Here is a 23,523-nt window from a genome sequence, read left to right on the forward strand (position 1 = left end):
AAAAAATATTTTTTCAACTGCTTTTGACTAGAGACCCTAAGAGTTGACAAATCACAAATGATGAGTTTATTGTTATAACCAAAACCATCCATGCAAAAGGACTACATATTTTATAAATTTATTTTCTAACAAAATATAGGAAACTAAAATTGTGGTCCTGGTGACCAAACACAGTGTTAATAATTTTCCTTGCCATGTGCCAATGTTTTAAGGAACCTATTAATTCAAATGACAGACATAACAGCACAGAACACAAAGCCAGGATGCCCGAGTTTGAATTCTCTACTCCACAACTCACTCATTTTGACTTAGGTCAAGTTATCCAACCTGTGCCATAAATCAGTTTTCTCTCCTGTTATACAGTAATAGAACCTACCTGATAGGGTTGCCATGAGGATCAAGTTCATATTCACTGAAGTCCTTAGACAGTGACTGGCCCATCACAAGTCCTGCATGTCTTGATATTTACAAAAGCCAACCAACATGCCAAATATTAAAAAATGAGGATAAGATGATTGGCCCCAACACAAAGTTATATGCAGTTTATGAGAAGATACAGACACTGACAAATTAATCATAGAAATAAATAAAATATGAAGTATGGAACTGCAAACTGAAATAAGCATTGTGAAGGAAAGGATAAGCATTTTTAAAAAGCATTAATAGACCCATTTTTCGAGGAGAGAGGATTCCCTGTTCCCAGGCTTACCACCAGTACTTTTACTCAAATTATCAGCCTTCAAAAAGATAATCTAATAATCCAATTATTTGGACAATAAATAGCTTCATCAAAAATGAATGGCAGGTTATTTTGACACCATCTTTAATATAAAAATATTTAAGGCTGGAAGTTTTATTTCATTTTAATAGACATTAAATGACCTTGTAAATTGGAATACTAAAATGTCATTAATTAGCATTTAAAAATATGCTGTTCAGAAAAACTGTTCTTGAATGAATTACAACTAAGAACTACATAAAAACTTAACATCAAACAATAACTACATAGAAGAAAACTTTGCAAGCCCACTATTTTAAGGATAATGCCACACATATACAACCCTGTGCGCCTACCCTTACTTAACAAGGCAGGCCATGCAGCAATTCCAGATGAGTTTAAGTTGTAAGATAATTGGACAGTAAGAAAGCAATCAGGTAAAAAACCAACTTCCCAACTACCCAACAAACCAGCAATGAAAATATATGGGGGGAAAAATACAACACATAACAAAAAAAAGCCATAAACCCCCCCAAAACGCTAACAAAACCTAAAAACAAGACAAGCTTAGTTTTTCCATTTTAGAACTGAGGACAAGAAATTATATAAGCAACAGAATCAAATCAAGTATGAGTTCTAGATCAAAATAATTTGTAATGAAACAAAAACACTCATTAATGTTCTGATAACTTGAAAGTACCTGGTTGTTAAAAAAAAAAGTTATAAGAGTACATACCCAAATACCCTAAAACTGACATTACACCTTGTACACGAGTTTTTAAAAAGTTTATTGTGTGTGTATGCATGACAAGCATTTTCAAACTGGAGAATGACTGATTTTTTTTTTAAAAAGCAAGCAGTGGCAGAGCAATCATCCAAAGTCACTTAATGTATTTGCAAGAATTCTTTAAGGTTCTCTTTACCATAAGATGGCTGAAGAATTGTCTAAAGAAAACCAAACAAAAGAAGTTATACATGATAAAAATTAAAATTGATGGTATAAAATTTAAATAATAAAATAGATCATTACAGTCCTGTGCCAGTATATGGTTAGAACAAGAAGTTACACCTTTGACCTATAAACATTTGTCTATGGTAGATTGATTTCAATTTATATTTTTAATGGTTTATAAATTCCTGGCTTAAATGACCAAAAACTAGGATACGTCTCAAGAACTACCATTTAATAGTGTTCCTCTAAAAACAGATGATCAAAATTAATGTTCTACTTTAGTTAATAGTATTATATCAAGACTAATTCTTAGTTTTGTAAATGTTTTATGATTACGTAAGAGTTTAACACAAGGGGAAGATTAACATAACATATAAAGAACTGTGTACTTCTATTTTTTGCAACTCCTCTGTAAAGCTAAACTTACCTAAAAATAAGAGGTTGAAAAGAAATAAAAGCTCAACTTCTTAGGACCTTACTTTATACTAGCAAAAGTGGTAGGCAAGAAAACTAATGTTTCCCATGGTTAGTTTAGCTGTCAAATTAGTTACCAAGTATATAATAAACCTAGCTTTGACTGCTTTGCTATAGTAATTACTCGAAATGCTGAGAAAGACAAAGTCTATTTCTAGAGAAATAACTTAAACATTTTTAATTTTTTGACAGACTGAAAAAGTAAAACACATTTTACCTAATTATAAATCTGTTGCTATATGTATGTATGAGTTAAAGAGAAGTATCATTTAGATTTTTATCTGGGCAGCAAATTCAGAGGTTCATGGAAATGAAGAACAGAAGGGTCACTAATGTAACCAGACTAAAGACGTATGCTGTATCCAAAAATAATACAAAAGTCAGTGCTTTGTAACTAACTCTTAGGTGTATAATCCACTTGCTTTAAATAATAGTTCAATCACACAGAACATAGTAAGGTAGTGTTTGGGGGAAAATAGCCTCAAAGAAGGAAACATAAAAAAGGGGTATATTAATTCATCACCTCAAATCAAAACAATAGCAACCTTTCCCCTAAACAATAAAGATTGCATGTGTCCTATTGAACCCAGGTTCGTAAGTTATGAAAGCTAACTTTACAAAATTTAAATACAATTCACTTGTATACTCTATTTGGAAACCAATTTTACTGCCAAAATATTCTTGCCACAGTATTTTAGTATCATGAAAGCCTAGTTGACATATTTTACATCTTTATTTGTAAGAGAGCTAAGCCATTTAACAATTACATTAATTACATCTAATAGTTATTTATAGAGTGAGATATACTAACTCTTTAACTAAAATTGTATTTCAGCAAATTTTCCATGATAAAAATCCTATTCATCCCGGGGAGCGAGGGGGGGGGGGGGGGAACCACTCAAAGGGCTTAGGAAATAATCATTTTAATCAATGCAAGCATGATTCATGCCCAAAAATTCTGCCAGAGTTTTGGTCTTCATAACATTTTTTTTTCATTTTCTTCATGAGCTTTGCACTACCTCAAAAAGTAATCTATCCCTTAATGGGTTCAATAAGTATAAACAATCTAATACTGTGATACTTACTTAATAAAGTACAATATATAATTAATATTGTATCACCTAGAATTGTCAAACTGTTCATGAAAGCCTAAAAAAACCCCAATAAAGCAATTACGCTATTTTATTTAACTTGTAATAGCTGTCATAAAGCAAAGCTCAAATATTTAGTTTTCTGAAACTCTAGTGTATTTCCATAATGTATTTCTATAATTTTATATAGTTTACCATCAGGAAAGCCAGATATATATATTTAGTTTCTCTTTATATGTAATTAAAATATTAAGAGGGTGTGGCCTATGATTCAGATACAATTTAGCCATCACACCATACCAAGACCTTATAAATAATCAGGAAATATTTAACATTATTGCTTAGTCTTATAAAATGATGAATTTTAAACAAATTCATACCTCTATATTTTTTATTTATAATGTTTCCTGTATTCTTAAGTGATACTGCCTTGCAAGTAATATAGGTATTGATATAAAGTTTTTGCAATTAGTTGCAAACAAATTGCAATTTATTAATCAATGCATATATTCTTAACTAGTTACTACACTACCTCACAATTAATCCTCCTACAGAAATTAACCGTCCGAGTGGAAAAAAAAATTGTGGAGCTTTAACTTTTAAAGAAAGATTTTCAAGTATTATAGGAACACAAACTCATGAAAAAAGTAATTAAAAATTTGACATTTCATCTTGCTTTACTAATTATGGAATAATAGAGAGATGATACTTTATGTATCTTTTAACACAATATTATACTAAGAACTACTCTATTTATGAGCTATTTTCTAGCTTCTTCAAGTATGGGACACAACTATAGTTCTATTAGTGAGGAGAAATGAATAATCAATCTTAAACCGAAAAAATAAAAAATAAAAGGAGGCACAAAAAGATAAACTGACTTTGGCTTTTAAGAACCTACACTGTTGACCCTGAAATACCAGATTCAACTATAACAACAAGAGATTACAGCAGCAAGCGACTACTTCACCACATATTAAGAATTCTGAAATAGGCAATAACTTTTTATTCCCTCTCAATTTATTCTGTTTTATTTTCTTTTTGCTTTTCCTGGTTTTTGGCTGCAGGCAGTTCAAGGCTTGCCCATTGCATTGGTTCAGCTTTTCTCATGGTGATCTCAATCTTTGTTGCAGTCATGGTTACATAACTTCGCTTTACATCAATCACCTGCAAAATATCAGAGAATTAAAGTAAACCTGGGTAGTGTAGTTGGTCTTAGAGGAAAATACTAGTCTTACCTATTTTAATAATAAAAAAAATCCAAGACTCTAATGCCATTTAAATACCTAGATTTCAACTTTTTGGTTAGAATAATTACTAAAGTACTGCCTTTTATTATACAAATGGTATTTTAAATTATTATGCTGGATTCATAATACTTACACCCCATAATTTCACATTTTGATGAAATTCCTTCTCTCCTTCGAATACAATGTGTACATTTAACTGAAAAAGATATTTATAGAAAGCTGAATAACTGATCAAATCCAAACTCAAGGTATATGATATAAAACAATGATTATGAAAATAAGAATATATTGATAAAAATCATTTAAGCCATTTTAACAAACTGCCAATTGTACTTTTTATCTGAAAAACATCATTAACAGAAAAGAAAAATTATCTGAAGTTTCCCATTGAGAGAACTAAGTACCATATTATTTGATACATTTTCTAAGTTACTACAGTGTCTCCAGAATGCTTCAAATAACTCTATTATGTAGAAATTTTCATTTAAAATAGTTCCTGTAAAAGTAATTTCAAACTATTTTTTCAAATGGGAAAGAAGATCTTACCCTAAAGCCAGTTCAAATAAGAACTATATTACATCAACATAAAGAATAAATGTATAAAGATACTTTTTACTTAGAAATCTCTATGTACTTACCAATGTACTATTTGCTACTACTTGACTAAGTTCTGGAAGTGAATTTTTAGCATATACTGAAATTGTGACTTGACCCCCAGTTTGATGCCAGTCATGTCTACATGGAACAACTTTTTTCCCCTGTAATATAAGACAAACTTTATGAATTTACAAAGCTCCACGTAACTTCTTAAAAAGAGGAATTTTTTTAAAGACCTATCTAAATGAGAAAAAATTATCATGTAATGCTTTAATGCTTGTAAGAGTAAACTTCTAAAATTGCCATCAAAAAGTTTGAACAGTAAAATATATCATGACACAAAGAATCTTTATAGTTTTATGATTTGAGAACACATGTATTCCTTCCATTTTTTTTCTTTTAGAGCCATAAGTATTAACATATTAAAAAATGCAATTTAAGAACTCCTACAAAATTTTATCCTATTTTAAAATTAAGTACAGCCATAAAAACATTTTTGAAGACTGAAGTGAGAGACATTTGCTTAGTGGTATAACCAGATAATATATTAATCTCATGCATAGGAATCTTTATTTTCTACAAATTGGAATTTGGAAAAAAATAATTGACTGCTTACAACTATTTGTTTTTTTGTTTTGTTTTGAATATATTTTTATTGATTTCAGAGAGGAAGGGAGAGGGAGAGAAATAGAAACATCAATGATGAGAGAGAATCATTGATCGGCTGCCTCCTGCAGGCCCCCTACTGGGGATCGAGCCTGCAACCCGCTCATGTGCCCCTGACTGGAATTGAACCTAGGACCTTTCAGTCCACAGGCTGATGCTCTATCCACTGAGCCAAACTGGCTAGGGCATAACTATTTGTTATTGAATAATTATTTTTGTCTCATAATAACATGCAGAAAAAGGTGAGACTTTTTGGAAGTAATATCTTGATTAATTATAATTGTGGAAATTATTATCTGTCAGTGGTACATTACTGTTATCAGCAACTATTTTATTTTATTTTTTTTTAATATATTTTATTGATTTTCTACAGAGAAGAAGGGAGAGGGATAGAGAGCCAGAAACATCGATGAGAGAGATCGATCAGCTGCCTCCTGCACGCCCCCCAGTGGGGACGTGCCCGCAACCAAGGCACATGCCCTTGACCGGAATCGAACCTGGGACCCCTGAGTCCGCAGGCCGACGCTCTATCCACTGAGCCAAACCGGTTCGGCTATCAGCAACTATTTTAAAAAGACAAATTGTCATTTGTTTTATAAATGAGGGTTAATTAGTCAAATAATGCAGGAAATTGTGAGGTACTATAGTTATAAAAAACAATATTTACATTTTGGTACAATTATACTAACTGAATTTAAATTACTTTTTTCACTTACATTTTTTTTTTTTGCCATTAGACCACTGGCTTAGACACTTAATACTTGATATATGTATGCATTAAAAAATAATGAAAACCCTGGATATATCTCAAAGTAACTGAAAAAGGGACTCAAACAGATACTTGCATGCCAATGTTCATTGTAGTAGTATTCACAAGAGCAAAAAAGTGAAAACAACCCAAGTGTCCATCAAGAGATGAATGAAGAGCCTGGTCAGTGGGTCAGTCATTGAGCATTGATCCATGAACCAGATTGTCACAGTTCAATTTCCAATTAGGGCACATGCCCAGGCTGCAGGCTCGATCCCCAGTAGAGGGCGCACAAAGGGGCAACCAACTGATGCTTCTCTCTCATCATTGATGTTTCTATCTTTCTCTCCGTCTCCCTTCCTCTCTGATATCAATTTAAAAAATACATATTTAAAAAAAGGAGAGATGAATGGATAAACAAAGTGTGAGATATATACATACATACATACATACACACACACACACACACACAATGGAGTATTATTCAGCCACAAAAAAGAAGGAAGTATTAAAACATGCTACAGTGTGGATGAATATTGGAAATATTATGCCAAGTGTAATAAGCCAGACACAAAAGGACAAATATTGAATGATTCCACTTATATATCTAGAATAGACTAATTTGTAGAAATAAAAAGTAGGTTGAGGTTACCAATGAACTGGGGAGGAAGCAGAATGGGGAGATATTGATTCAATGGTATAGAGTTTCTGTTTGGATCAAAAACTTTTGGAGAAAGATAGCAGTGATGATTGCATAACATTGTGAATGTACTTAAGGCTACTGAATTTCACACTTAAAATGGCAAATTTTTAAACAATCTAAACTTTTCTCTCACAGAATTTTATAATTCTGCTTACTTGTTTCTATAAACAGGAAAAATAAAGCTATTTTAAATTACAAAAAAAAATCTCATCAAGGGTTCTATTCTGGAAAATTTTGCATATAATAAAACACAACAGTTTTATTTTTTCAAACGAAATCTTTCAAATTTTTGGGCCTTGGAGAAAATACAAGGAGACTTCACTTTTTTGCTAATAAAACACACCTCGGAGTTTTGTGATGATAGATGAATTATAATTTGAGGGATATATAGTGTGGGACAAAAGGTTTATAGTTGTTCATATGAAAATAATACAACAATTAATAAGTAATAATACAAGAATAAATTCTGTGTTTCACGTAATCACAACTGTAAACCTACTTTTGTCCCACCGTGTATTTATAACCTCCAGCCATGTGTTATTATAAGGCAGGAAATATAGAATACTCAAATGCAGAAGAAATGAATCCCTACAGCAATTGGAAAATTTACAATTACTTTTTAAGTTAAAAGACATATACTGAAAAGGTTTGCCTTCGATTTATTAGTGCCAATGCAGCACATAAATCTAATTACATTACAAAATACATTAGTAATAGCTATTCAACAGTTATTTAGCAATAAATTGCTTGCCTTCTTACAGCTTACTGGGATTTGGGGGAATTATTTGCAGAGCCCCAAGTCTTTTTAAAAAGCTGTCTAGGGAAGTAGGAATTGATGCTTTCTTTTTTCTGCAAGCAGAGGCATTCAAAACAGTTCCAACAAGTCTGCAATCCTCCTCTTTGGCCACCAGATGAAGTGTGTGTGCATCTGTAAATGGCTGAATGAACTTCTAAAGTAGCCAATCAGAGGTCTAAATGATTGATAACATCAAATGAGCAGAAAAGGGATTTTTGTTAAAAAAGTGGGAATAAAACACGGAATTACAGAAAAAAATGCTCTAATTTCTCCAGGCTTAAGTATTTCATAAAAACCTATATACTGGCATCAATATATACAATGACTATCCTGACAAAGGGCATGCTCTGGGAGTTGGACTCAGATTAATTTTAGTTTTTAGGCCCATCAAAACTGTGTGAGAGAGAGACAAACTTTTATTTTTATTCTAAAGACAGGATAATTTCAGAATTTAAAAAATAACTCAGATGAATATACTTTAATATGTTATCTTGAAAAGGTTACTTACAGCATCTTTTGCCGTCCACATATGTTTCCCTGTTGTACAGCCCTCTTGGGCTAAGAAAGTATTAAAATCAGAAGTTTTTCTTCTACAACAGCTCCAGTATTTCATCCTTTAAATTATCATAGAAAAATTTCAGAAATAAAATCTCACAACCAATTAAGTCCAGAAGTATTGTAGTGACAAATGTGATTTAAAAAAAATTAGTAAGTGTGCAACTTTAGTATCTTAAATCTAAGTAACCAGTTAATATTATCAAAAGACTAATAATTCTAAAACCACAATGTCATTTATTATAACAATTTTGGATCTCCTAAGTAATGGTGCTTAAAAACACCACAAAATTACAAATCAGCTTTTCACTGATAGCTCCACGGTCCTCATGAAGCTACCAAAGCGTGCTATGACCAAAGGTTTATATCCTCACATTTTAATAACCCAAGAAAATGAAAACATGCAAACAAACTAAAAACTAATGTCTGCATATCTGTGAAGGTCAATCCCAAAGTATTGGGATTGTGAATAATGAAACCCACTATTACATACTTCAGAAAAATCTAACACGAGAAGACAGAAATTACAGAACTTTGGGCTTGATTTCTGAAGAACAGTGGAAACAGAATGGAAGATTTCAACACAGTTTTTCTATAAACTACAGGGTAATAATGAGAGGCTCTCAACTGAGGGCTGCAGACAAACATGGCTTTTTGCACACCACAATGTTGGTGTCATTAGTGCCCAAGGTCAGAAATTATAAATGTCCTGCAATGCACAGAGTGGTTCTTCAAACAACAAAAAACACCTGTTCAGCTAAAATAGGTATCACATTAAAATATAAAATGAGAAACATGAGGTTTGAGTCACAATGGCTACTTAACTGTAATACTTTTTCAGTTCCTCATGAGTAAAAAGACAAAGCCCACATTTCTAGATTATTGTAAAGATTACACAATATAAATAAAAATATCTACTTTACTGCATGGCAAATAATGTTTAAAGGCATATTAACTTTTCTAACCTCTACCATAAAGTTTTAATTAGTAAGTTACCCTTCATGGAAAATAGGTACACCAGAATGATATACACAGACTTCTTCTAGACTCTGTAGACCCTGATATGTCTAAAAAAAAAGAAAAAGAAAAAAAATATTAGCTTCAGACCTCAAAGTTACATTTCACACATATTTGTAGTATTGGGCACCTTTATGAACTATGAAAATGCTCAAGAAATAACATAACCTAGAATAGTCACAAATTCACCCAGGCCATTTCAGTAAGAAATGAAAAATGATTCCTGTTTAAATAGGCTTACGTTTCAGTCCCCTATGAAAAAGGCAAATAGAAAAGTAGGCAATAGGATGTATTAATATGCTTTCAGACCTTTGGGTAGGAAGTCACGTCCAAGCATATTGAGGTATTTAAATTTACAGAACAATATTAAAACCAAGAGATTAGGAATCTCATCAGAAATGTAGTTAGTTACAGTATGATTTATGTGCATAGTAAAGTCTGTGTGGGCATTATGAATTAATATGGAAAACCTAGTAAACAATTCTGCAAGTTCTAAAGTTCTAGAATGATGATTTCTTATCCCTATGAAGGGTAAAATGAGCTGCAGACCATATATATATATCCTCTTCTGTGAAAGTAATGGTGCTTAAAAACACCATATCCATCCATCCAGGATTTGTCTGGAAGATCCGGACCCCATTGCTGCTATAGGTGAAGGGTCTACAGATGAATTCACAAAAAGTTATGTTAATAAAACATAGATTCAGCCAGTAGTTTATTTTCTATTTTGGTATTTACTGTAACCACCTACAGTACAGAAAATAAAATTCTGTATATTTACTCTTTTGTAAATCCAAAGTCCTGGGTGTGTGTATCTCTTAAAGATATACCATAAGGACATGAAACTCAGTATGTTAGATTCTGAACTTATCACTGTTGCCTCCCAAACCTCCTATTTGTCTTCCCACCTTATTTGATGGCACCATATCAACTCAATCTCCCAAAACAAAATTCTGTATGTCCTCTTCGATTTTTCCTCTCCCTCCAATCATATTCAGTCTATCAAAAACTGTCAATTTGACTTAAAAATAACAATTTGACTTGCTAATAACCTTTCTCATGATCACCACCAGATTTTAGGCAATGAGACTATAATAACAGATTCTAATTCAGGGCCTTGAAGTAGGCGGATTTCTTAAACAGGACACAGAAAACACTGGTCATAAAGGAAAAGATTAATGAATTGGATTTTATTAAAATTAAAGAGCCTCTATTTATCAAAAGCTGTTAAGATAGTGAAAATGTATACTGTCTCTAACAAAAAAACTTTTAGCTAAAAAAATATAAAGAATTTCAAAAATCAGTAAGAAAAAGGCAAACTTAATAGGAAAATAGGTAAAAGATTTGGACATTTCACAGAAGAGGATATCCAAATGGCCAATAAAAATACAGAAAGGTACTCAATCTCATCACCTACAAAGTTAAATTAAAACCACAATAAGAACACTACACACCCACCAGAATGGCTAAAATATAAAAGATTGATATTACGAAGTGTTACCAAGGTGTAGAACAAATGAAACCAGCCTAACAAACCACTGTAGGAGTGTAAATACAACCACTTCGAAAAACAATGCCGAAATATCTGTTAAAGCTAAACATATACACACTATAACCCAGCAATTCCACTTGTTGTCATATCTCTAACAGAAATGTGTACATCTGCCCCAAAAGTCATGCACAAAAATGTTCATAGTATCACTAATCCAAAAATTTAAAGGACAGTAGAAAGGATAAATTGATTGGCACATTCAAACAATGGCATATTTCAAAGCAATGAACATGAACAAACTACAGCTAATGCAACAAAGGTCATGCAATATTTTATTAGGCAAAGAAGACAGAGACAAGGGTACCTGTTCTACGATTCTATTTACATTAAGTTCAAAATCAGGAAAAACTCATCTATGTTGATAGAAAACTGTGGTTACCTTTAGGAGAGGGAATAATGAGAGGAGGCATAAGAAGGGTTCTGCTTTGGAAAATCTCTCAAGCTATCAACTTGCATTTGCATGCCTTTAAATGTATATTCCAATGAAAAAGAGTACAAATTTTCTTTAATAGCCTTCATAACCTAAAGTCTCACTTTTGAGCATTATAAAAGCCTTTCAGGATCTGGCCCCTATTTATCTCTTTTAATCTCAACTTTGCACCAGCAAATTCTGTACCATTATTATTAACTATTTATTGTTTTCTGCATGCTACTTCTACCACACCTCTGGTTGGGATATACTAGTATATCCTTTTCCTTTCTGTCCATTTACAGAACTATCATTGTTTTTCAAAATTCATCCAGGACACCTTCTTTCTGTGTCTCTTTTTTCACTATCCTACGATTTGCACTGACTCTCCTACCCCAAGAATTATCATTTATCTACTACTTCTACCTTTGTGAAGACGTTTATATTTCCATCCCTAAATGAGCAAGGTGATCTCAAACTTAACATGAGGATAAACTATAAACCTGCTCCCCCTAACCCTGTCTTGTTTCTTCATCAATGCTCCACCAACCACCTACATGCTAGAGACACAAGCCCCCTTCCTTCACTTCCGGTTCATTAGCAAGTCCTGCTAATACTTCAAGATATCATTCATTCTACATACATTTGCCAGTGCCAGGCACTGCTCTAAGCACTCAAAATACAGCAAAGAGCAAAACAAATACAATCATTTCCTTGTAAACTTTAAGGGAAGGAGGGGAATGGAAAGCAAGCTCGACGGAACATTAGCAAAATAAATATGCAAAATAAGTAGTATGTCATAAGGTGTTAAGGACTAAGGAGAAAAAAAAGGAGTGGAAATGCTGGAGGGTATGCAGTTTTACATAGAACAGGTGGGGAAAAGCCTCACTGAGATGTCTGATTACATTCCACATTTAACCACTTCTAAAAAACATACTTTCCAGTCTCACTGCTTGGTCTCCCACAATAGTATCCTAGATTTCCTTTTTCAAATTCACTCTTGCCCCATTATACTTGCCATTTAAGCAGCCAAAGACAAATTTTTTTATACCCCTCCTTAAAACAGATAATAGCTTCCCATTTTACTTAGAATAAAGCCCAAACACCTCACTGTGGCTTTTAAGGACCTCCATAATGTTGCCCACCTCTCTTTTCCACTACTTACTTACACACCTTTGTCCAAGCCCCCCTGACCTTTCTCATAATTCTTTGAATAGACAAGCTCTAAAGACTCTATACATACTACTCCCGAGTCTACTCCAAGATTTACTTAACTCATCCATACGTAATTCAGATTTTTGACTTAGTGTCACCACTTCATAAAAGATTTCCGACATTATGATTTTAATAGCTTCCTTCTGCCCTGACCAGTTTGGCTCAGTGGATAGAGCATTGGCCTGCGGACTGAAGGGTCCCGGGTTCGATTCCAGTCAAGGGCATGTACCTCGGTTGCAGGCACATCCCTAGTGGGGGGTGTGCAGGAGGCAGCTGATCAATGTTTCTCTCTCATCGATGTTTCTAACTCTCTATCCCTCTCCCTTCCTCTCTGTAAAAAAATCAATAAAATATATTTAAAAAAATAAAAAAATAAATAGCTTCCTTCTATTTCCTTGTCTTCATAACTATCTGAATTCATTTTAATTACCTATCTGCTGTTCTTTCCTCTAAACTAGACTATCAGCTTCACAAGAACAGAGATTTCTGCTTTAATCTACTATGTTCCTAGACCTTAAACAATGTCTGGCCCATAGTAAACTCTCAGTGAGTGCAGACTAAATTAGGATTATTTAATCCCATGACTCTATCAGATATGCTCCTCAGACTGTCCCTTATCAATGTTCACAAGCCACAGTCATAGTACAGTGTCCAACATGTAATAGGCAAACAAATGTGTGTTGAATTGATTCATGAAATTACACTTTTTTCCAAAATTAATATTTTATTCCCATGACTCAACAAATTTTACAATAAATACCTTTGTACACCCTCCATTTTTACATGAAGTCCCAATCTTAATTTCATCACTGTCTTCTTCTGAAACAAAAAAATCAAACGAGAAACATTAAAACAGAGTACTTTACTGTAGTACCATTCTTAAAAAGTAACCATTTCCATAAAACAAATATTTTTTTTAAAATAATCTAATTACAAAAAATTAATATATTAAAATTAAATAAATTGAAATTAAGCATTTTAGGTAACTAAGTTTTCTATGTGACCTTTCGTGTATTTAAAAAGCTAATATGCCGACTATTGTGATTAGGTTTTACCGATATCTCTAAAAGGCTATGGGACACATTTCTATTCTTAATACAGTATTAGATCCAATATCTTAACTTGTTTGAAAGAGAAATCATGAAAGGGTACTTTCCTCCCATGGGTATCAAGAATAGGTCAGAGAATATATTTTATCTAGTGCACAAGGAAACATTTACAATCATCAAAGAAATTTATCTTACTGTTTAAAAAATAATGAATTGAAGAAAAATAATTTAATTTTTTAAATAAACCACATACCCATTCTGTGGTATTACTGGCATTTAAAAAACAAATAAGTTCTTTACTACAATGTGCTACATGTATATTTTTTATATTTATATTCAGTAAATTATACAGCTCCTTTCGCTTTTAGATAATTGTTTAATTATACAAAAAATAATTGCAACATACAAAACAAAATCTTACCTTTGTTTTTTTCATTCCCAGATGACAGTTTAAGTTTATCAAGTGCTTGTTTTAGGGAGGCAGATACTTTTAATTCCAAATTTGTCATTGGTTCATCTGGGCTGGAGAATTGTGAAATTTTATTACCATCATTGATGTACTAAAATATTTACTTGTACTAAAAATAAATATATTTAAGAGCCTATTTATGGAAAGAAGCCAAATCATGTGTGAATCAAGATTTTCCCATTATGAATTTTTAAAATTGATTTTTAGAGAGAATAAGGGAAAGAGAGAAACATTGATGGGTTGCCTCCTCACAGGGCCCTACCAGGGATTGAACCTGCCTCCTTTTGGTGTATGGACTGACGCTCTAACCAACTGAGCCACACCAGCCAGGAGAAGTTTTTCCAAATAACTGCTATTATGTATGAACATGTGTAAGTTTTAACAGAAAAGGTTCTGATATTAAAATATTAAGTCTCAAATTAATCAACAGGCTAATGGGAAGGAAATAAAGAGTGGCAATCCAAGTTTGTCAAGATGAGTGTACCCAAGAAAGGGACCATGATGTGCTTTTATGTTTCATGCCTAAGCAAAATGCTGAGTATATAATAAACAAGCAATAAATATGTACTAAGTGAATAATATTCATACTGGTGAAGACAATTCACTTTGTGTGGATACAGATATTATCTATAAATTCAGATGTATCAACAGGCAATTTTAGTAGAGTTAATAAAACAGTAACAGCATCTCCTAGAATTTCATATGATTAAGTGACGTATGTACGATCTGTTTAAGGCCACTCAATAGATATTAAGACTATCAATAAATGCAGGAATAAAATTATAAATCCTAGGTTATTCATTCTATATCCTTAATGAAATAAAACCTCTGATGTAGGAGGCCATTAACAAAGTACATAAAAGCCCTAACCGGTTTGGCTCAGCGGATAGAACGTCAGCCTGCGGACTGAAAGATCCCTGGTTCGATTCCGGTCAAGGGCATGTACCTTGGTTGCGGGCAACATCCCCAGTAGGGGGTGTGCAGGAGGCAGCTGATCGATGTTTCTCTCTCATCGATGTTTCTAACTCTCTATCCCTCTCCCTTCCTCTTTGTAAAAAAACAACAACAACAACAAAAAAACTAAAAAAAACCCCAAAGTACATAAAAACCTCAAAATCTCTACAATACCACCAAATTTAGGATAAAATATTTATCTCACTTCCTCTAAAGTAAAATTAGTAGTAGTCCATTATTTAAAGAAAACAGTAACTCATATTGACAATTATAGTATTATAAGTACACTGTAATACTTAAGGCATCATGCAACAATTCTTGTCTTTTTCTGATAATTAAAAAAAAACTTTTTAGAGTGCCAAGCAAGGCATTTGATAAAGTCTCTCATGATTTTTAATAAGGTGAAGTTGGAATAAAACTCATTCTAAGTAGTTTGCTTAAATAATCAAATATTCAAAAAGTCTCTTGGGGTTCTTATCTTGGTCTGATATAATTCAATATGCTATAAATTTAAGTAAGATTAATAAAGGAAAAGCTGGGAAACCCTAAGTCTATAGTGTAAATAAAATATCAACAGGAGCCATATTTGAGGCCAAAGTCCAATCCATTTTTTGATTCTTGTACTTTGGTTCTAAAACAATTCAGCACTCAAGTGCAACATGAAGAAGACCTGGTGTAACAGTGGCACCCAATATGCATGTGTAGGAATATAAAATTGAGTCTAGGTGAGTATGAAGAATCTATATAATTCTACTGAGCAAAAGTGCTTTAACAGATATCCTATCTAAATCAAATACATTAAAAACTTTAACAGAAATGCTATCTAAATCAAAGTCAGTAATAATGAGATTAACAGTTTCAGGCATCTGAAAGTAAAAGATGGCACTAGGCTTCTTCTAAGTGACAAAATATGGACAAATAAAAAAGAGACTTTGGCTCAATGTGAAAATCACATACTGATCTAGTAACAATATAATAGACCCCTTTGAAATAAAAGGACATTCTTCTTTACTAGTTTGAAAGGGAACTAAAAATTTTTCTGTCAAGAATGTCCTAAAAGATATTCAAGAAACAGTAGAGAAAATGAGAAGGAAGACCTCTAAGTTCTTTTTCAACTCCAACTGATGAAAAGGGCAATTCCTTTACAGAATCTCACTATGTCACAGTGAGAAAGACACAAGCCAAGGCACAAGACGGATGTGTGGCTCCTCCACCCCACCATAACTACGATGGTACAGTGACCAACTCTGCAATTAAGTTTACTGTGTACAGGGCCTCAAGTTGAGAAGGAATAAAAATAAAAGATCTATCTAAAGGAAAACGAAATGGTAAAAAAGATGGTGACCCAAACAACTGTTACAAATGCAGTTATGCAAATCCATAATACTAAGAACAAATGCTATTATTCAAGTGTGACAAAAATATGCAACTGTAAAACATGTACCTCGGCCTCTTTATTGCTTCTACTGGTTTAGGGGCTTGAATGATGTGCTCCTGAAATTTGGGTTTCAATTCAGATAGTTCTTTCTTCTCAGTAGTCTTGACTTCAGGTTTGACTGGCTCAGGTGGCTTTTCACTATTATGCCTACCTTTTGTACAGCCCTGTTAGTGAAAGGTATTCATTAAGAGTTGCCCTCTCATCTATTTCACATGCCTTGATAAAAATACTATTTTTAATTCTTTATTAATTAGTCCTCTTGTTCAGTTTTATCATACTGACTTATTTTAAGAAACTAAAAATAAGACTCCAAATTTGCTTTTATTTGTAAACTAGAGGCCCGGTGCACGGATTTGTGCACACTGAAAGGAAATTAATTAGATCATGGCTGGAGGAGCAAGACTGGGTGAGACCAGCTGGACACGCCTCCCAAAATCCCTCCCCAGCTGGCCACACCTGGGGTGGCGCCAGGGCTCGAAGGGCGTCTGCAGAGTGAGCGGGATCCCTCCAGCAGGTGGGGTCTCTCAGCCTGGCCTGCAGGGATCGGACTGAAACTTGCAGTATGACATCCCCCAAGGGGTCCCGGAGTGCAAGAGAGAACTCTGCAAAGTTGCTGTCGCTCAGCACTTCCTGCATTTAGCGTCTGCCCCCTGGTGGTCAGTGTGAGTCATAGCTACTGGCCAGTCACTTAGCCTTTTATATATATAGATATTATATCTGAATAATGCATATTTTTTTAAAAAGCTTCTGAATAACATTTCATAAATATCTACTTAACTCTCTATTAAACATACAGCACAAACTTCTTGTTAATAGGAAACAAATTCTGGAGATCTCACAAAGAGAATTCTATAAATTATTTATAAAAAAGGGCCTCAATCTGATTCCCAGTTCTGATACTAACTAGCTACATGATCTTGAACAAATTAATTAATCTTCTGAAATCTCAGTTTTCTCATCAGTAAAGGAGATAATGGTAAGATATTTTTTGAGAGGACTAAATAAAATAATAGAAAACGTGGCACGTTTGGCTGGTGGCAAACATTCAATAAATGCTAGCTACCTTTCCATATCCCACTGAGCCAAACATACATTTTAACATCTCTGAAACCATAAAATTAATGACACATCAATTAACAGCTCTAGTTTCCTTTCTTACAAGTATATAAAATAATGGTACATTTCCATGGTATCTTTGACTTGATAAAAAAGTATTGTTCCTAACTGAAAATGCATTAAATTGTTACCTACTGTCTTCCATCTTCTTGATGTTCCTTTAGGACAGGGGTCCTCAAACTTTTTAAACAGGGGGCCAGTTCACTGTCCCTCAGACCGTTGGAGGGCCGGACTATAGTTTAAAAAAAAACTATGAACAAATTCCTATGCACACTGCACATATCTTATTTTGAAGTAAAAAAACAAAACAGAAACAAATACAATATTTGTATTTGCATGTGGCCCGCGGGCCGTAGTTTGAGGACCCCTGCTTTAGGACTACTTACATCAAGCATAAATCAAAATGGGGAACTTGAAATTTTAATCTCTAGAACAGGTAGATAAATTCCTACTTTTTTAAGACTCTAGGAGGGAGGTGAGCTCCATTAAAAAAAAAAAAAAAGATCTGCAAGTTAACAGGGCCTCGTCTGAAATCAGACTCCTTAAATCTGGAGCTTCGCAGAATATGCACTCTTCAGGAGATAATCTAGAAAAAATTTAATACTTACTACAATGCTTAAAAAATCAGAAAAATCCGTTGTTCTTCTCCTACAGCAAGACCAACCCTATGAAACATGAGGAAAAAGAACAAACCTGAAAACCGTATTTGCATGAGAACCACAACCCAGTAAAAGACTCTACTTGTACTTATCTTCTTGAATCCTGAAGTGACTTGCATATATATTTATGTAGTTCAAAAATTTTTAAAAAATAAAGTGAAGTGCTTTATTTTAAAAATCTGGTAAACCAGAGAAATAATTATAGTAACCTAAGCATTGTCAGATCTTTGAAGGTTAAATGATCTTTTCAGTCAGGAAACATAAAAATATAGAAATTGTTATCCACTGTGTAACTTCTGAGCAAAGTATCAACTGGCTCATCAAAAAATGACTTGAAGTTTAATTCCAATGTAGTACAGAGAATGCGGAAATAAAAAGGCAGCAAGACTTTGGAGGCCTGAAATATAGACTAAGGGCCAGCTTTGCACATACCCATCTGGATCTCACACCACTCCTCTCACCCAAATATACTGCTTAAAGAATTTGGTAGTGATTTTTTTCACAATATGCACTTAGAGGTGTTTTGATTTTGTTTTTTTAAAGAAAAAATTAATACATTTCCTTTATTTTGAAATGTAATTCTTTTTTATTCTAAATTGAGATATAGATGAAGAGTTAGTACAACCTTATATAGAGGGTTTAAATAGCATTAATAATATAGTCATCAGAGAAGTTATTCCATGCAAGAAAAGGCTTTATTGTCTTAATGACATATGAAGAATTTTATCTAGTACATGCTGGGGATACTGGTCTACATAGATGATATAGACTAGTTGTTCCCAAATGCCAATCTAGGATCCATGGTAGTCCTCAGTAAAATGAGAAAAAATGAAGGATAAATTTAAGTATATGAGTATAAGGTTCCTGTTGCTTCTTAGGAAGGATTGTTCTTTTCTCTAAATATACCTCTTCTAAGTTGAATATTAAAATGTTCTTTCTTTTGTTACTGCAATGTTTAACATCTTACTTGATCAAGTATAAAACTGGAAACAGTAGACACTATATTGACTTAGTTTGTCTAAAATCTACTGAGCTGTGAATCCAGTAGTCTTAGAAAGTCTAGGTCTTTAAGAAAATGCTTATAGAGACAATAAACAGTAGGATTGGAGTAAAGAGAAATAAAGTACTTCAAAGTAAAATCGTTAACATTAATTAATCAGAATAATTGACAATGTTTAGTAAAAAAGAGTGATGGACTGAATGACTGGAGAGTTAGTGATATCTAGCAGGAGCAAGATTGAGGGGCAGGCTATTTTTGGAATAAGAGTCCACCAGTTTGCAGTTGCCAATCACACACATAAATGGAAATATGTTGTAGAAGCCATAGAGGTAACATTGAAGGGAGAGGAATGAATTAACAAAATGAGAGAAAGTAGGAAGTTGAAGACTGAGAAGCAAAGTATGACTATGGTTAATAAATTGGAAGAAAACATCAAGGAAAAGAAAAAAGAAAAACATACAGTAAGAAAACTAAACTTAGAATAAATGGTAGTCCAGGAAAGCTAAAACATCCCTCACTCCTAGAAAAAAAAAAAAATTCCCAGTTTCCATCCTTACAAGTTTGTAAAAAGGCTAAAAAAGCCATGAGGAGGAGTCAGGTCTCAATTTCCGCTATTATTTGTTCCGTTCCCCTCACTTAGAACTAATCAGAATAACATAAACTTGCTATTTGCTTGTACATCTTTGTTTATAGTTGGCTATCGAACAGATAAACGTCAAAAAAGATCCAACTACTCTCTGAAAGGTATAATTAGAAATTCAAAGGGATCAATATTTAAACATTCAAGGAGATTGTTAATGTTCCTAAGAACAAGTAGCCACACCTAAAACCATGGCAGCCATGCTGCAACATTTTCTTTTTAAGATATAGAATGGGAAATGTACCATATTATCATACATTTTAAAAGGCCAAAAAACTCACCATGAAAAGCCTGGACAAACAACATTCTATTATTTCACTACTTCTCCAGATCAAAGAACAGGTGGGAAACAGGTGGCATCTCTTTCCTGTTGACTTTCACTCTAAAGTTACATTCCTGTCCTGAGATTGGCACCGTTAAGTGTTTATAACAATCTTTCCTAAAATCAGATCTGCTCTTATTAGACAGCAGCTGTCTGACAGATTGGGATTAGGATTCAAAACTTACTTTCATTTCCCTTCAAAATTAGGAAAGTGAAGAAGTGAGGGGTGTAGAAAATGAGTTGGGATAGCAATAACAATTTTATAACTGGAAAAGATCTGCCCCTGCCTTTAGTGGGGTACTTGCTTAAATCATCCCAAAATGGTCATTAAGAAAGCAGAGTCACAAAAGATGAGAAAATAAAGATTTAGTATTACAGCTCTAAATTTACTCTATAAATACGAAGAGGCTGAAATATATCAAGTTCCTACCTTTAATGCATCATGAAAGACTGGTACACCTGGGTGGTATGTGCAAGCATCTGGCCAAAAACAGAGAAGAAAAAAATACTACTTTATAATAAAGAAATAACGTTATTTCTGTCAGGTGTTAACATTTGGTTATTGTAGTTGTGAATCCTCACGCAAGGATATTTTCCCATTGATTTTTAGAAAGAGTGGAAGGGAAGGAGGGAGGGGGGAGGGAGAAGGGAAGAGGAGAGGGGGGGAGAGAGAGGGAGAGAGAAGGAGAGAGAGAGAGAGAGAGAGAGAGAGAGAGATTGGTTGTCTCAGGGGCAAGGGATTGAGCCTACAATCGAAGTACATGCCCTTAAGGAGAATTGAACCCTGGACCCTTCAGTCTGCAGGCTAATGCTCTATCTACTGAGCCAAACCTGTTAGTGCTCAGGTGTTAACATTTTCTTTCCAAATGCAGGTAATACTTTTCATTTAAAAATTCACTAATGCTCAAATATGATGCACGGCACACAGTGCTTAATATAACATTGTATTAAATAGTAATAACGTTCTAATTCAGGAGTGTGATAGCTATAGGTAAAAATAATGCAGAATTGTTCAAGTATAACAAATTACATTCTATATTCCTCTAATCTTTGTAGTAAAATTTTAGTACCAAAACTTTAAGCTCCAAGATTTTGACTGTTATCTTTCAATTCTGTTTTTATAAAAATACTATCAAACTTTAAGATTACCTATGAGATAATCTTAGGACAGGAATTAATTAGCAAACAGATATTTTAGGAGAATAGGTTCAAAAGTTTTAAAACTGTTGTGATATCTAATTTCTAATTTAACTTTCATAAACAGGTATCAATTCTTAGAGATGAACCTCATTAAAAAGAAGCTGAAGTTCTACAGTCTATTTTCACCGATTGTTATTCTATATTTCCTTATACCTTTCTTCATCACACCACCAATTTTTACCCAACTCTCTCATAAAAATGGGCTTCAGTACAGTTTGCAGTACGGACCATTACGCTTAAAAAAAAAAGTCACATAATAGACAGACAAACTTATTGAGCCTAGGAAAAAAGCAGGTCAGTTCCATACCTGTGTAATTTTCTTATAAGATGTTTTGCTCAACCTTCATGTCTGTTTGGATTTCAATTGTTTCAACCTCTGATTCCTGGTGTTGATTCAATACTGGTACTTACGGAAATCTCCCTATCCCCGCTTTAACAGCCAATATGGTTTCCCAACTTAGTAACCAGATGTTATCTAGATACTATGCTAGCAAACAGAACAAGAAAGTATCAAGTATTTTCATGACACAGTAAATAAACCCATGGATATGAAAGAAGCTATTAATTAAGGGTAGTAATAGAATTAAGGACTAAAAAAGGAGGTTCAAAGTAGAAATGAAAGTGCAGAGGGATATGAAATTGAGAGGGGAATCAAAGTAGTGAATAGAGACTTTTAAAATGCCAAATTTACAAAGAGTCAGGGGCATAAATGCATAACAGTTAGAAGCAGTATCAATAATGGTCAGTTTTGGCAGAATAGCAGCAGAAATGAGTCAGGTCTTAACCATACAACTAGTATGAACAAAATCGGAAAACAATGTTTTCAAAAGTAAGCAACAGATAGATGGACAATGTCCTCTCTAGCCTTTCTGTATCATGTTTACCAGGTTTTCTCCAAGTACTAATACTTTATGCGTAAGGAGTTACAACATGGTAGTGGTTAAGAGCCAAGGGCTTTGAACATTGGAACTGACCCGGCTCAAATTCTGGCCTGCCTCTTGGCAGCTGTTTCCATTTTCTCATCTATGTGGACTAAATGAAATGCTGTTTGTGAAGTGGTGCTTTGTCCGGAATAACTGTTTAACATATACCAGTCAGGCTTCCTTTAAACACTCATTAAGTTAGTTGTGTTTCAAACCGAAATGTTCTATAAGCTTAGAAAAGTCTTGTTATCTAGTCAACACTGTACATGCCAGACCTCTCTCATTATACAGAACTTTCTCCCAACATAGTCCACAGTTCACCCTTTGCTCTTGTCTTCTACTCTCTTTTTTTTCTTAACTTTCCATTCTATCAATCAACCTACTGGAATACTTATTCTGTCTCTAAATCAGGGGTGGGGAACCTTTTTTCTGCCAAGGGCCATTTGGATATTTATAACATCATTCATCACTTGGCAACATTATCAACTTAAAAATTAGCCTGCTATATTTGGTCAAATATTTAATTAACTCACCCCTAATGCATTGGCAGGGCCAGATGAAATGATTTTGCGAGCCTTACACTGCCTGCTGAATGCTCCCCCACCTCTGCTCTAAACAATCCCCATTTTGCTAAAGCAAGTAACTTTAGGCAACTTTATTGGCGCTCCCAGCTGATTTTGGTACTGCTGATCACACGATCCTTGAGACTATCTACTCCAGTGGTTCTCAACCTTGGCTGCACATTAGAATCATCTGGGAATCTTTTTAAAAAATCCTGATTTCTGGCCAGGTGATTCTAATGTGCAGCCAAGGTTGAGAACCACTGGTCTACTCCTCTGGCTTTCCTGTAGCCCACCCCCAATCTCTTTTTGTAACATTCGACACACACAGAGCTGACTTCCAAAAAATGGTGTATCTCTTAATTTTAACACCCTAAAAATAAACATACTGTCTGGTACAACCAAGCATCAGCCTTTCACCATTATTTAGTATTAAGTTAAAGTAGAACA

At 33.7% G+C, this 23,523-nt stretch overlaps 1 protein-coding gene across 1 annotated transcript; it reads right to left on the reverse strand.

The window, feature by feature from the left end:
- Positions 1-822: 822 nt before the first annotated feature.
- CHORDC1 (cysteine and histidine-rich domain (CHORD) containing 1) lies at positions 823-20,908 on the reverse strand. Its single transcript, XM_014538897.1, has 10 exons — positions 20,821-20,908; positions 18,378-18,434; positions 16,660-16,817; positions 14,214-14,314; positions 13,504-13,562; positions 9,547-9,617; positions 8,504-8,609; positions 5,124-5,243; positions 4,619-4,681; positions 823-4,402 (listed from the first exon to the last, which is right to left on the reverse strand). Exons 4-10 carry the CDS (start codon positions 14,299-14,301, stop codon positions 4,256-4,258), a joined length of 654 nt encoding a protein of 217 aa, XP_014394383.1. The 5' UTR covers positions 14,302-14,314; positions 16,660-16,817; positions 18,378-18,434; positions 20,821-20,908; the 3' UTR covers positions 823-4,255.
- Positions 20,909-23,523: the final 2,615 nt, after the last annotated feature.

Source organism: Myotis brandtii, unplaced genomic scaffold (assembly GCF_000412655.1).
Source record: "Myotis brandtii unplaced genomic scaffold, ASM41265v1 scaffold203, whole genome shotgun sequence".
In the NCBI taxonomy this organism is placed as follows: Eukaryota; Metazoa; Chordata; class Mammalia; order Chiroptera; family Vespertilionidae; genus Myotis; species Myotis brandtii.

What these genes read in the sequence shown, in the direction of transcription:
- CHORDC1 (XM_014538897.1), bottom strand. Translation starts at nt 14,301, where the DNA reads ATGACAAATTTGGAATTAAAAGTATCTGCCTCCCTAAAACAAGCACTT. An exon ending in TGGGAATGAAAAAAACAAAG is followed by an intron (nt 13,563 to 14,213) that starts GTAAGATTTTGT and finishes TTTTTGTTTCAG; the next exon opens with AAGAAGACAGTGATGAAATT. An exon ending in TAGTAGCAAATAGTACATTG is followed by an intron (nt 4,682 to 5,123) that starts GTAAGTACATAG and finishes TATCTTTTTCAG; the next exon opens with TTAAATGTACACATTGTATT.